At 45.9% G+C, this 15,465-nt stretch overlaps 1 protein-coding gene across 3 annotated transcripts in view; it reads left to right on the top strand.

The window, feature by feature from the left end:
• ssbp3b (single stranded DNA binding protein 3b) overlaps window positions 1-15,465 on the top strand; it is a 39,424-nt gene that overhangs the window by 1,096 nt on the left and 22,863 nt on the right. For all 3 annotated transcript variants that reach the window (XM_083647955.1, XM_083647954.1, XM_083647953.1), the window contains exons 3-4: window positions 16-77; window positions 493-577. In XM_083647955.1, coding sequence (XP_083504081.1) covers window positions 16-77; window positions 493-577 — 147 coding nt within the window. The remainder of the gene's footprint in view (window positions 1-15; window positions 78-492; window positions 578-15,465) is intronic.

The following is a 15,465-nucleotide window of genomic DNA, read 5'->3' as shown; positions in this document are numbered from 1 at the left end:
TTCTCCCTTCTCTAGATCCGATGGGAAAAAAACATAACACTTGGAGAACCCCCTGGATTCCTACATTCCTGGTGGTGGTAAGTGTTAAGATAGTGTTCTCTTATAAACATGTCCAGGGTTTGTTTGTGTGTTTTAGTTTGTCGTCGGTCTGTTTGTCTTCATGAACTGTCTTGTCCACAGTGTGTTCTGGGACCTGTACTGTGTTTGTCTTCATGACCTGTCTTGTCCACAGTGTGTTCTGGGACCTGTACTGTGTTTGTCTTCATGACCTGTCTTGTCCACAGTGTGTTCTGGGACCTGTACTGTGTTTGTCTTCATGACCTGTCTTGTCCACAGTGTGTTCTGGGACCTGTACTGTGCTTGTCTTCATGACCTGTCTTGTCCACAGTGTGTTCTGGGACCTGTACTGTGTTTGTCTTCATGACCTGTCTTGTCCACACTGTGTTCTGGGACCTGTACTGTGTTTGTCTTCATGACCTGTCTTGTCCACAGTGTGTTCTGGGACCTGTACTGTGCTGCACCGGAGAGAAGAGAGACATGTGACCACTCCAGCGAAGCAAAAGCCTTCCATGATTACGTGAGTGGTGTTTGCATGAGAACTGTCGTATTGTATTGTTGTCTCTCTTGTGCTGAAGGAGGCATCAACTTCACTTAGTTCATTATCACACCTTACAAGTGCCATCTCCAGCTGTAGCTATCCAACATGTAGGAGTATTCTGTCTGAGCTATCGGAGCAAATTGCTCATAATCTCCGTTTGTCAGTGCTTAAATTCAGACAAAATATCCCACCTTCGCCGGGGTTCCACAGGTCCTTGAAATACTGAATTTGAAGGGGGGGGGGGGGGGGTCAAAGCGTTAAGTGTTTGAGCCTTTGATATAGTCTGCCATCACTTTAAATTTCAACGTGCATTGGGTGCGTTCAGACCTGTTCTTTACTGAGATCGGAGCGCCAAAGATCGGAGTTGGGCCGAGTTAGTGCAAGGTCACTGTGACACAACACCGTTAAGACGGGCTCACTGTGACACAACACCGTTAAGACGGGCTCACTATGACACAACACCGTTAAGACGGGCTCACTGTGACACAACACCGTTAAGACGGGCTCACTATGACACAACACCGTTAAGACGGGCTCACTATGACACAACACCGTTAAGACGGGCTCACTGTGACACAACACCGTTAAGACGGGCTCACTGTGACACAACACCGTTAAGACGTGTTCACACATTCAAGCCTCCCGCTCTTTGTAATCGTCATATGTGAGCTTCTGTTATTCTCCTCATGAAAATCCTCAGTGTTGTACCGGAATGAACCTTGATCCGTGTCACCATATGCTGTGTTGGCTCCTTGAATTTGAGGGAATTGGGCCTGGAAACACCTTGAAAAGTCCTTGAATTTGATGTGTAACCCATTGATACCTGATGCAGCATTTGCGTGTATATCCCTCATTTGTGTGCGTATCCCTTTAAGACCGTGAACCGCGTTAGCGGTCTTAAAGGGATACACACACAAATGCTGCATCAGGTATCAATGGGTTAAGAAGATGTGGGAGCCTGGATCCACCTTCAAGTGTGATCCAGCTACTATACTATACGGTCGGTCCAAACTCTTGGCTCGAGGTCTTTGAACTCTTTGATTTCACTCAGTAATCTATAGCTCTGTGTTTGAGCTGTAAGTGTAAAGTGGGCTGCAGCGTTTGCTTCTGGATTTACGAGGGTGCTCTTGGCATCTTACGGCTCCATCCAGCTGTCATGTCGGCCTGTCGGCGGGGCGAATGATGCGCTCACAGCCCAGTTTTATTAGCTTTAGAGGCTTCTGGGAAAATGATGCTGACGTCAGCAGGTCCAGAGTCAGAGCTGTACCACAGCCTCACCACGCTCCAGCACCCTGCCTCCGCCCCAAGAGGGAGGGAGGCTCTGCAGTGGGGCTGTGCCATATCGTATCGTTCCTTATCCATATATCGTTAAAATACATATCGTCAAAAATTCCTATTGTGATAATGGCAACATTTCGACTTGTCAAACCATAACACTGCATAGCGGTATGACGTACGACCTATGACCTACGCACAGCAACAACAAGCATGGTGGAAAGCGGCTTCACGGGGGATAGTTAATTTAAAAAAAAAAGGGAGTGACTTCAGTAGCCGGGATAGACGCAACCATTTTCAAGCACTGGCCCCAGGGGCCACCAAGCCCCTGAATTTGGTGGCCGAAGTACACTTTTGGTGGCAATGTAAATGTATTGCCTTTCTCCAAGCTTTGAGTGAGGGGAGGCCCACAGTCTCAGACTTTGAAAACACCTGATTTAGGGTGTTTATGAAACTGTAGGAATCAGGATGTTTGTGTAACTGTTTTTTTTCTTCAATATTTTATTTTTTATTTCAATATTTTATTTTTTAATTTTCAGAACAAACAAAAGCAAAACAAACTCACACACACAAAACACACACACCAACATTACAACATGGTGCTACCAGGCGCATTGCTTGTAAGAGATGCTGTACATAAAATCCCATGCAAGGAGACAATGAGAAATGAGCTGGGCGAGTTATTCGTCGTTTCTAACCTCGTCAAAGTAGGCCAGGAACTGGTCCCAAATAGTTGAGAACTTCCTAAAGTGAATTGGTCCTCAAGTACCCGAGTCTCTCCATACGCACAACCAAAACCCTGTCTGCCAGCCACAGCTGAAAAGGTGTAACTGTAATGTTAACATTACTTTGTTGAAGGTCCGCAGGGCCACCTACATGGGATTTTTGGTGGTGGCCAAAGAGTAGCTGTTTGTGGCCCTGGGCCATAGGGCCATGGCTAACTGTTTGTGGCCCTGGGCCATAGGGCCATGGCTAACTGTTTGTGGCCCTGGGCCATAGGGCCATGGCTAACTGTTTGTGGCCCTGGGCCATAGGGCCATGGCTAACTGTTTGTGGCCCTGGGCCATAGTGAAAAAATAATGTGGTCCTGGGCCATAGGGCCATGGCTAACTGTTTGTGGTCCTGGGCCATAGGGCCATGGCTAATGTTAATCCCTGTGTAGTGTGGAAATTGTTTGATTACAAAAGCAAGAGCATGTATAGCAAACCACGGTAATTTGAAGGCATATTTGAAGGTAAACTATAACACTGTATTTTGCTGCAATTGTATGTTCTTGAAATTTACTAGAATATTTTTCAGTATTTTGTCATAGCGTCAAGAATATTGTTATGGCAGAAATACCCTGGAATATTGTGGTATTATTTTGTTGGGGTACTGTCCACCCCTAGTCCCAAGATTGAAAATGGGTCTGCAGTCTCTCCTGCACCACCGTCAACAGTTTCTCCTATTTGTGTCCAAATATAATACTCAACTCAGCTTCTTGACTCACTCGAGCCTCTGACTGACTTGATGTGTAGTAGCTCAATGTTGAAGTGTTCTACCTGCAACACAATGTCCTAATGCTAATGGATTTGAAATGGTTGAACGGAGGAACCGGTCTGGTTTGTTGAGTTTATGAGGTGACGCTCGGGACAAGTGCATGCTTCAGTAGTGCCTTGCTCAGCTTGTGTATTTGCATGCTGTGGCTGATGTGTTTTTGGAGATAAAGGCATTTTCATCATGTGCTGTTCTTATGTCTAGCTTTGAGTCCGCATTCAGAAATGCAAACTGTCCTGCATTTATATAGCGCTTTTATCCAAAGCACTTTATAATGAGTCGGCACATTCACCCATTCACACAGACATTCATGCACCGATGGCGGCAACAAGCTACCATGCAGGGTGCTGGCACAGCTGTCAGGAGCAATTTGGGGTTCAGTATCTTGCCCAAGGACACTTCAACATGCAGACTGGAGGAGCCGGCGATCAAACCACCGACCTCTTTTATCCAAAGCGATTAGTGGACGACCCGCTCTACCTCCTGAGCTACAGCCGCCCCATTCAGAAAGAGAGAGGATCTCATGTGGCTCAAAGAAAATCTGAACTGGTTGTTGTGAGTGAATCTGAAGTTCCTGTCCCTGTGCAAGGACTCTAAAAAAGAAGGATAAGACATCCAGGGCCACCACTGCCCCGGAAATTAGGAGCAACAATCTCTATGCTCTCAATGCTATTCAGCTTTGCTCTCAACAGGCTATCCTCTGCTGTGAGTCTGGGGGGCGTATGATGCAAGCCAATAGCCAATGAGAGTTGAGCAAGCTGCAAGGCACGCCCAATCCCATATATTGATGCAGAGCAGCTGGAGGCAGCTCCGCTCGCTCAGACACTAGACAGTGATTTATGCATGGAGTCTGATCTTTCCACCAACAGATACAAAAACATGAGCTGACATGAGCTTTAATGTTCATACAGACAACTGAACTGCCATGATCAGACTTTAACTGCCATGATCAGACTTTAACTGCCATGATCAGACTTTTGAAATTGCATTTAAAAAAAATGATTATTTGTGTCTCCCTGGCGCTTCAGGAGCTCAAGAGTGAGTCACAGGCCTAAGTACCGCCCACTTCAACCCCAGCCTCAGCAAGTCAGGGAAATGACAATATTTAGGATTTGGGTTGAAACTAATGTCTACAACTGAACTTTTTGATGCTTACAATTAGGCACATAAGACCCTCAACTCTATAGACCAGACCAGCACATCCGGGTAATTTGCAAAACATGAAGGCCGCACCCCTTTTTAGGGGCCACTTGCGTTGACTTCAATGTAAAATAGCAGTACCAAAAAAATCAATAGAAAAATAACAGAATTAATTTAGTTTATAAATGACCCAAAGACACCATGAAATTAGGGCTGCTCGATTTTGAATCGTAATCGAATTAATTAGTTAGGACGATGTTAAAAAAAAAGAAAATCGTAAAATCTCTGTCATGTACGCATGCTGCTACTCGTCCTTTCTCCCCGCTGTAAAGTCTCTCTGGAGGCTGTGACTACTGCTGGCTACTAAAGACAGCAGCAATGAACTTATTTCAACACCTCCCAAAAGCACAGTGTGTGAGCACTGAGCAGCGTGTTGCACTGCGGGCTGTGCAAGATAACGATTACCACAACACACACGTGTGCGCGCGCACGAACAAAGACGTTATCACCGGACGCTGAAATGTTGCCTTTATAGTTCACATACTGTAACAACACGTGAGGCCACCGAGTAACTCGCCTCCAAAAGCACAAATCCACCAGTATCAAGTGACTGCAGGTTAGCAAGCAACAGCCAGGAAGTTAGGCATACCAAGTTAGGCTAAACAGGAAGTTGGGTTGTTCTGCCTTCAGAGTAAAAGCGTAATTTGTCACTTATGAAAAAAAGAGCTCTGCAAGGCAACAAATGTTTAGAGAAGTACTGTATAATAGTATAAAGAAATCGAAAATCGAGTTTTGAGAGAAAAAATCGTCAACTTAATTTTTAGGCAAAATCGAACAGCCCTACATGACAATATATTTCAACTCGGCCGGCCATAGAATGCGCAAGATACATCGACACGAGGTACTTGCCTTATATGAATGCTGTATACAGTTTCCACCAGGTTACATGCATTGTCTACATTGACGGTGTCACCCCTACTCTATCGCAGACCAGTTTTTTTTATTTATTTTTTGTTAGTGAAACTTTAACAACACAGCAACTCTTCGGCATATCTCTATCAAATTAAACCGTTTAAAATAGTTTGTTTGAAGTGGTTTCGGCTTCTTGTACCATCTTTTACTATGGTGGGTTCCCCTAAAAAGGGGCGTGGCCTTGGCGCTGGACGCTTGAAGACGCGGAGCAGTTCTGGTCTATTCACCTTATTCACCACGCCCACTTTTTCTCTCTTCCGCGTTCAACGCAAACGTATTTGTTCTTCCGGTTCAGCGCTAGTTGCCTTCTGTGGCTAATATTAGCCGCTAGTTAGTTATGTTATATGGCAGTAAAATGCCACTGAATGACCAAATTGATATAACTTTTAACCATTTTGAGTAAGACTGTTTCCATACGGATCACCAGCGTTAGTTTGTTGTTTATAACGTGGCTATATTCATAATGTTTCTATCTCGGATGCGTTATTTCGAATCGCACATAGGTTGGCGTAACCTATGTGCGTTTCAGGACGCAACAGCCTCGACTCCACTCACGTCATCTTTAGAGCACAATATTCCTGGAATGCAAGTTTAACTAAACAGTTACATGTCCTGCATTCTACATAAAATTAAGATGTTACGGGTTGTTTTATTTTGTATGTTACATACTTATTGGCCAAGATATGTTAGTTTATGGGGGAGTAATTTTGCCACTTTAGGAGGGGAGTGTGCGCGGCCATTTTGCCTGCGGGGTTTTTGGCAAGTCAAAATGGAAATACTATTACGAAATGACGTAATGCGGAAGCGTCCATGTGTGGGCAAAGAATAAGGTGAATAGTAGGACGGTTTTGGTCTTGGTGCATTTTGCTTGCCAGGGTCAGGGAAGCCTCCCCAGCTGGCACAGCAGTGTGCGGTTTGTAGATCTGGGTAGTAATAACAAATGAACCGTTGAAACTTTTCACATCTTTTCATGGCATGTCTTTATTTTCTGCACCAAATTCTGGAGAGAGTAGTATCAATAAGGGTATCGATAAGCATCGTATCGATGAGCAGTATCGGTATCCATAAAATCCAAACGATACCCATGCCTACTTTTTGGTGGAGTCTGTGCTGTTGTGGGTCTTTTGCTGACATTGACGGACTCAGTTTCTTAGCTAATGCTAGCCCTCAGATTCTTCTAGCTGAGAGGCGGGCTCAGTTTCTTAGCTAACGCTAGCCCTCAGATTCTTCTAGCTGAGAGGCGGGCTCAGTTTCTTAGCTAACGCTAGCCCTCAGGTTCTTCTAGCTGAGAGGCAGGCTCAGGAGCGCGCAGACGTCACATCCGCACGATTTTCCCTGAAACCTCGGCCCGAGAGAAGCCGAAGTCTGCTCATAGAATTCAGCACAGCATAGGAACGGCTGGACGCAGAGAGACCAGGCTGCTCTCATTTTCTAATGAGGAATTTAAGGAAAGGGTAGGGTCTGACTCTTGCAATGTTTCTTAAATAAAAAGCGATCTTTGTAACATTGTTGATGGCAGTTTTCAAATTAAATTCAGAGTCGAGGATGCCACCCAGGTTTTCTACTTCTGGCTCGATCTGTCGAGTCAGACTTCCAAGGGTTAAATGAGAGATGTTGGTGGTGCTGTTGGCAGATAGGGTTGTCAGGGCAACAGGCCTCCTGATCTGCCAGGTGACCTGGGAGCCAGCAGAGAGGAGAAGCCCATTCACTGAACACATTCCTCATTATTCACATGAGCCCAGACAGACAGAGAGCTGCGTTTCACCACAGAACCAGCCTTTGCTCACCTAGGTTTGTAGTCATCCACGTTAGGGCTGGGATGATATCGATGATATATCAATATCGTGATATGAGAGTAGATATCATCTTAGATTTTGGATATCGTAATGTGATATGGCATATTGCAAGTGTTGTCTTTAACTGCTTTTAAAGGCTGCATTACAAAGTACAGAGTAAAGTGATGTAATTTTCTGAACTTACCAAACTGTTCTGCCTGTTCTATTATTTTGTCCAGATAGTCATTATAGCCACTTTACAGATGATTATTGATCAAAAATCGCATTGTGTCGGGTAGGGATGCGAAGGTGTGGTTGTTTTCCCACAGTGTAATAAACGCATGACAACACCGGTATTACCGGTGCCACCGTATAAGGTCTGCACAAAAAAACTCCTCCGCTGTCCTCATGGTCCAGTCAGTCAGCCCTTCTCTACTGCTGTGTAACGTTAGCTTAGATGGTCACTGTCACAACACTGGCTGCCTCACAATACTGTAGGATATGTGTCGTGGTACCTGGCAACCCAACCCAGAGGCAAACGAGCCTGCCGAGCTTGAGGTGGCGTGCATCACTCGTCACTGCGCTGGCTCAAGCTGTCGGGCGAGGTGCACTGCCAGTATACTGTACAGTCAATGAGCTGTCGGGCGAGGTGCACTGCCAGTATACTGTGTCGGGCGAGGTGCACTGCCAGTATACTGTGTCGGGCGAGGTGCACTGCCAGTATACTGTGTCGGGCGAGGTGCACTGCCAGTATACTGTACAGTCAATGAGCTCCACTCGCTTTGCCACCCAAAATAGATGAAGCGGGTCCCAAGAAGAAGAAATATGCATCCAAGCTATGTTGGGCCGGCTAGAGCATGGTGGGAAAAACGACGTTAGCAAACATGCTAAACACAAAGAAGCACAGAGCGGAGACTGCTATATAGGCATGTTCCTCATGACGTGTCCGAGGCTGATCATGTCAGCAAGGCAGAGGTGGACGTTTACATGTTGGCTGATCACATCTGTTGTACATCATCTATGTTTATTTCATTATTATTATTATTTGACTGTGAGCTATGAATTTAAGACTAATGAAGTCATTGACTTCACATCCTTCTATTAATTTGGGTGGTGTGGGGCTATATGCGGCCGGGGGGACGCTGAGGGTGTAGGCCATTCACCGATACCCCAGAAAATCTCCCTCTTTTTCACAGCAGGCAGGTATGTGGACATCTTGTGTGGGTCGCCCCTCGCTCTGACGCTGGCTCTCCTTGTGTTCTTTGTGGGGGGGGTCAGGCGTACGTGTGTGTACTGTATGTGTGTGTGTGTGTGTACTGTATCTGTGTGTACTGTGTGTGTGTGTGTGTACTGTGTGTGTGTGTGTGTGTGCGTACGTGTGTACTGTGTGTGTGTGTGTGTGTGTGTGGACAGTACTAGTCCTTGGGCCTAGTCTTTGTCTAGGTGTGGGGGAGGTGAGGCTAGCCGAGCTCGTAAAGCCCTGGTGGATTCACTCACGCCGGGCTTGATGGAGGCTCCCTGAGGGCCCGGTCGCCATGGCGGCGGCGGCGGCTTGATTGATGGCTGTCGTGGAGCTGAGGGGCAGATTGGAAAGGGAAAGGGGCGTGGCACTGTGGCATATTATGCCAGTATCCAGCCACGAGAGGAGGGGAGGAAGAGGGGAGGAGTATGGCCATATGAACGGTTTTTGTCTTCTTCCAAATTCCATTTCTTTCCACTTTAATTTTAATTTAGCGGTTAGGATCGATATACAGTATATATGCGTGTGTGTGTGTGTATGTATTTATGTATGTATGTGTATATATATATATATATATATGTATGTGTGTGTGTGTATATTATGTGTATATATGTATATATTAATTTAGTTTTTGAAGACTCTCAGACAGCCTCTTCAACATGTTTCTCAAAGTGAAAACCAAGTTGTGAGATGACGTTAAGGGAACCACACAACCAAGACTGACCCCCCTCTCAAAACACCCCAATTGAAAACTGAATTATTTCCTCTAGGCCTATTTTACAATTATGAAATCATTTAGGTTACTACAATAATTAGGTCTACGGTACTTTAGATTTGGATAAATATGCCTTATTTGATAAATTTGAGACAAATCCTGGAAAATTCAGCAAAAATCCATGTTTTGCAGTTGATTAAATTGTTATTACCAAATTCTATGATTCTGTCAATGTTTTCTGCATTACAGAAATTATATGGCCGGAGGGGAGAGGAGAGGAGAGGAGAGGAGAGGAGAGGAGAGGAGAGGAGAGGAGAGGAGAGGACCTGCTAGAAGTAAACAGATGGAGAGGGAGAGAGAGAGGGAGGGAGAGAGAGAGAGAGAGAGAGAGAGCGCATCCAGTCAAGATCCACACTGGGTTTTATGATGTTGATTGATGGTTAAACATTTACAAGCTAAACATAGGGGCTGGTTTCTTGTGAGCGTTGCTGCTCTGGCTGGAGGAGTGAGGCTGTTAAGAGCAGGCTGCCTGGCTCAGGAGACAGGTCTGTGCTGCAGCCCTACCCCCCTCTCCCTGCTGTCTGCACCCTCCCTCACCCCATCCCAGTCTGACTTCTGTCTGTACTGTAGGGCCATAGGATGTCCTTACTTCTGTCTGTAGGGCCATAGGATGTCCTTCTGTCTGTAGGGCCATAGGATGTCCTTACTTCTGTCTGTAGGGCCATAGGATGTCTTTACTTCTGTCTGTAGGGCCATAGGATGTCCTTCTGTATGTAGGGCCATAGGATGTCCTTACTTCTGTCTGTAGGGCCATAGGATGTCCTTACTTCTGTCTGTAGGGCCATAGGATGTCCTTACTTCTGTATGTAGGGCCATAGGATGTCCTTACTTCTGTCTGTAGGGCCATAGGATGTCCTTACTTCTGTCTGTAGGGCCATAGGATGTCCTTACTTCTGTCTGTAGGGCCATAGGATGTCCTTACTTCTGTATGTAGGGCCATAGGATGTCCTTACTTCTGTCTGTAGGGCCATAGGATGTCCTTCTGTCTGTAGGGCCATAGGATGTCCTTACTTCTGTCTGTAGGGCCATAGGATGTCCTTCTGTCTGTAGGGCCATAGGATTTCCACAATGCAGAAACAACTTGTATCATAAGAATATTGGGGGAAATAAAATAATGTGTCTGGAAGAGCTGGACGCTAGCACTTCCGGCTCGTACGTTTAAAAGTGAACAGGATTTGTCTTTGGGGATTTTGGTTAAATGCATGTACCGGTAATAAGGTCTGTGGTTAAATGCATGTAATAAGGTCTGTGGTTAACAAACGTTTATGAAACAGCGAAGTTTGTGTTCAGTAAGATCATCTTCACAAATGAGGACCACTTTTATGACTTTTGAAGTACTGTGTTTCCTGAAAGTCGTGATTTAAAAAAAGTAATTTACACTTCAAAAGTCATAACGGTGCTCTAGTGTATCGGAAATGTACTTCGCCAATCTACGAACTAGGGATGGTCAATGATTTTTGAATTTTCAAAGTAATTTTATTATACAGTATATTAAAAAAATCTTCGAAGAATGGTCAAATAGTTCCCAGCAAATTTCAAATTGTATTTTTGCTAGAAATGCCCATCCTTACTACTAACAGTAGCGTGAATGTATTGTAAAGACATAAGAAGATGGGTGAGATCACCGTGAATTATCCGTAGTGTTGTGAAATAAATTAATGCATAACAATCATTAAGCCGTCATTTTTCCTCAGACTATAATCGTACCAGCATCATCCCTATCTCTCTCTCTCTCTCTCTCTCACACACACACACACACACTGAACCAGGAGGGTGGGGTCAGACCGTACTAAAGGAGGTCCCAGGGGGAGGTTGTAAGGTAGGCCCCAGACAAGAGGCTCATAGCCCAGGGCAGGGCTGAGACATCTGCCCCTCTCCTGTAGCAGTCTGTGGACAGACACTCGCACACCACAGGCTGCTTGGGCCAGTCCAGTGAGCACAGCGGGCGGCTTTAAGAGGACAAGATAAGGATCAGGAACCCCCCCATGCACATTCACTTTCCAGGATGGAAAACAGTTCCTGAGTTCAAAAGAGACTATGTGGATTGTTGACTTTAGGCTCTTTCACACACAGATCGCGCAAAAATTGCCGTTTAGGAGTCCCGCAAAGCTCGCACCCTCGCCACAGAAATTGCTTTCACACAGAGCCAAGCAGCACGGCCACATCCCCGTGCTGCAGTGTACTTTCAAGTGAAATCCCCTGCTCCCGGATTGAAAGGCGAGCGGAGGGATTTCCAGCCCCTCCTAGCCCAAATGAATATTTTCATAGGTTAGTGTAGCCTAGGCTACTGTATGATGAACGAATTAATTCAACAACAAGACTTCCCTCCTAGTAGGTGGGCGGGCAGATCGATATACGATACACGACCGCCCGCATATCAAACAGCTGCAGTCTGCATAACGTTCGTCGGGGGAATAGTATAGGCTATAAATGCACATGACTACTTAACGTTAGTAGTTTTTGTAAGGGAATGCAGTCAATGCACAGAGCTGATTTCGAGAGGGAATAACCTCAGTCCAACTCGCCACAGACAGCTATAGCCCTCTGAAGCTTATTATTATATCCGTTAATTGTACCTACTAATGTCAACATCGTTTGAGCATAAAGCCTAACCGCACGGAGCATTCCTCCTGGCGTCCCTGCAGTCATCATTGTACAGTAGGCTACTTTTTTTACTTTCACTCCTGCACTTTCTTGATACATGAGGTGATTTCCCCTGTAATTTTTTTATGAATGAGCTGACCATTCCCACCTTTTCCGGCTTGCTGCGACGACGCTTTCAAATGGAGGCGGGTTGCCAGGTAACCCGGCGCTGTTACTACCTACCGTGGCGGGACAAAAGGCGTAAAACAATTGTCCACCAAAGCGCGTTCACGGCTTTCACATCGGAGGCGCGAATCCTATTTTCCGCGCATTTTTCGGCTTTCAAGGCCGGTGTGAAAGAGCCTAATGATTGCAATAGGCGCTTTCACACCGGCCTTGAAAGCCGCAAAAAGCCGCCTTTTGTCCCACAAGCTGACCTAGTCACAGCGTCGGGTTAGCAGGTAACCCGCCTCCACTTGAAAGCGTAGGAGCAGCAAGCCGGAACAGTGCGACTGCTCAGCTCATTCATAAAAAAATTACAGGGGAAATCACCTCATGCAGCAAGAAAGACAGTGAAAGTAAAGAAAGTAGCCTATAAAATCATGCGCCAGGAGGAATGCTCCGTGCCTGTAAGTAGGTTAGGCTTTATGCTCAAACGATGTTGACATTAGTAGCCTAGGTAAAATTAACGGATATAATAATACGCTTCAGAGGACTATAGCTGTCTGTGGCGAGTTGGTCTGAGGATATTCCCTCTGGAAACCAGCTCCAGAACTGCAATCTGTCTAGCTAGCCACTTTGCATTCCCTTACAAAAACTACTAACGTTATACTAGTCATGTGCATTTATAGCCTATACTATTCCCCCGACGAACGTTATGCAGACTGCAGCTGTTTGATATGCGGGCGTCGTCTTTCAGAACGCCCCCTAATTAGGCTACTTGATGGGAATCATTTGCTTTACAAAAAACTGGAACCAAAAGATAAGAATTAGCCTTGTAGCCTACCTAATAGGCTACATGATGGTGCGTCTGTGATGCATAAAGTCGATCAGATGAATATTGAAAGCCTTGTTACCATGCTGCATGTGGACAACACTTTCGTGTTTTATCAGTTTAATGATCCTTAACGAGCGCAGCTTTATCAGCTTGATCCTTAACAACCGCAGCTGCGACCTCGTTGGCTGGCATACATCAGCGATGTTTGGTTGTTGAATGAATTCGTTCATCATACAGTAGCCTAGGGCCTAGCTACACTAACCTATGAAAATATTCATTTGGGCTGCTAGAGGAGCTGGTGGAAATGCCTCCGCTCGCCTTTCAATCCGGGAGGGATGGATGTCACTTGAAAGCACACCCCAGGACGGGAATGTGGCGGTGCGGCTTGGCTGTGTGTGAAAGCAATTTCGGTGGCGAGGCTGCCGGTTTTGCGGGCCTTTTGAACTGGAATTTTGCGCGATCTGTGTGTGAAAACGGCTAATGATTTAAGTCAGTGTCTTTTAGTATGAATTTGTTTTGCCTGATTCTCTCTTATGGGTATATGAAAGCCACTGTATATCAGAATCAGAAGATCAACCCTGATCTGCAGTAAGATATGATAGTAATCAGAATACTACTTGCTTAAAGTTGCCCTAGGCAAGTTTTTGGTGTAAAATATAGCCGTCTTATAGGAAAAAGGCGCTATGTGGACGCACAGCCTTAAGCAGGAATTATGCTTGACGTTTGGACTGTCGCACGGAAATCAGAGACACGGAATCCTGACGAGAAAATGTGTTGAGCTTTTACACTCTAGTGCGAGTTTCTGCTCACGGAAGTGACCGTTTTTTTTTTAACTCCACGTTGTCCATCCAGCCGTGTCTGCATAGTTAGACAATTTGGGGTGTGCATGGCCAGGCGAAAAGCGTCTGCACGCGTGTCTTGCGGAGGGGCGTGTCTGCTGATTTGACATCACTTGTCCGCTCAGACGCAGATGCGTTAAGGTGGGCTCAGACTACAGGATTTTGAAAATCCTAGCCGATTTTGAAATCTGGCTGTGACACGCACATAAGGAGAATCTTCCCAGTTTACCATAATCTCAAACATGCACACACTACAAGATTTGTAAATACTGTGCACCACACACAACAAGATATAGATTATATATTATTATAAAGATTATCCTGGAGTAATGGACCGAAACAAACACACTGCCTTCACGCCCGGCCATACTCCGAACCTGTTTCGATTTTGGAGCGTCAAATGGGGTTCCAGCAGTGACCAAAGTGCTCCGCCCCCACCCCACCCTTCTTCTCTCTTTTCCTCTCTTTCATGCCCGCCTGTCTCCCATATGCTCCCCAAACAAATCTCACGGCAGTTTAAATATAGCAAGCGTGTAAACAATGCGACTCTATAGCAAGATTGTCTGGACAAGTGAGAACACAAACACATCGGCTACCAAAATATATTTCCCTGCTGCATGTCATGATGAGATCAGATCAGCAAAAGTTAGGATAAACTGGATTGCTTCCGGCAGCAGCAATGCCTTTTTCCCCCCTCACTGCCTGATAGACAGGAGATTACAGCCTCTGACTGGCAGGGGCTCAAAACTACGGTATAACAACTTTGTATTCATTGGTCATTCATTGTGATATAAATTTGTGACATTTTCCCCAAAATACTCATGGTTCTGTGCTGTTGGTATTTGGTAGCCTATCTGATGCCTGCAGTGCGTCAATTAACGATAATGACGGGAGTCTTGCGCAGCAGCAGGATGATGTGTTCGCTCAGATTTTCAGTCCTAAATATCAAACATGTTTGATATGATCTGGACGGACGGCCCCGATGAGGCTGTGAGCAGATCTGCCACCCGCTTACATTACAAGATCATCTGTGCTGAACATCGGGCCGACCAAGCTTGGCAGGCTGCCAGGCCAGATTTTCTCCTCAGATTCTCGGAGGGGTAAATCTGAGCCAGCCTTTAGGTATATATATTAGACCTAAAGCCTTTAGGTATATATATTAGACCTAAAGCCTTTAGTTATATATATTAGACCTAAAGCCTTTAGGTAGAATTCCAGCTTTAGGCCTGAGTGAGGGAGCCTCCTCACATGTTGTTTAGATCACTGCCTCTTGTGTCTCAGTGATTTCTTGCACCATTCTATGACATGCTCAGTAAAGCCCTAGTGTTCACTGACTGTGTGTGTGTGCGTGTGCGCGCCTGTGTGTGTGTGTGTATGTTTCCCAGAGCTGGTGTGTGTGATGGGACGTGGCTTCTCCCTGCGGCCTCACTTCTCTCCTTGCTGTGGTATTTCTCAGTGGCCCTGCAGTGGAGCCCCGCTGATATAATTAGAGAGGGTGCAGTGTGTTGGCCATCGACCAGCCATGACTGTGGAGCCCTCTGCCTCTTAGAGAGGGTGCAGTGTGTTGGCCATCGACCAGCCATGTCTGTGGAGCCCTCTGCCTCTTGGAGAGGGTGCAGTGTGTTGGCCATCGACCAGCCATGTCTGTGGAGCCCTCTGCCACATTCCACTGAGTCCGTGTTCGGTCCGTCTGCGCTGCGGTACGGCTTCGGAGCCGATACGTTTCCACTCTAAT

Source organism: Poromitra crassiceps, assembly GCF_964638095.1.
Source record: "Poromitra crassiceps genome assembly, chromosome: 12".
NCBI lineage: Eukaryota > Metazoa > Chordata > Actinopteri > Beryciformes > Melamphaidae > Poromitra > Poromitra crassiceps.
This window is presented reverse-complemented; position numbering and strand designations above follow the sequence as displayed.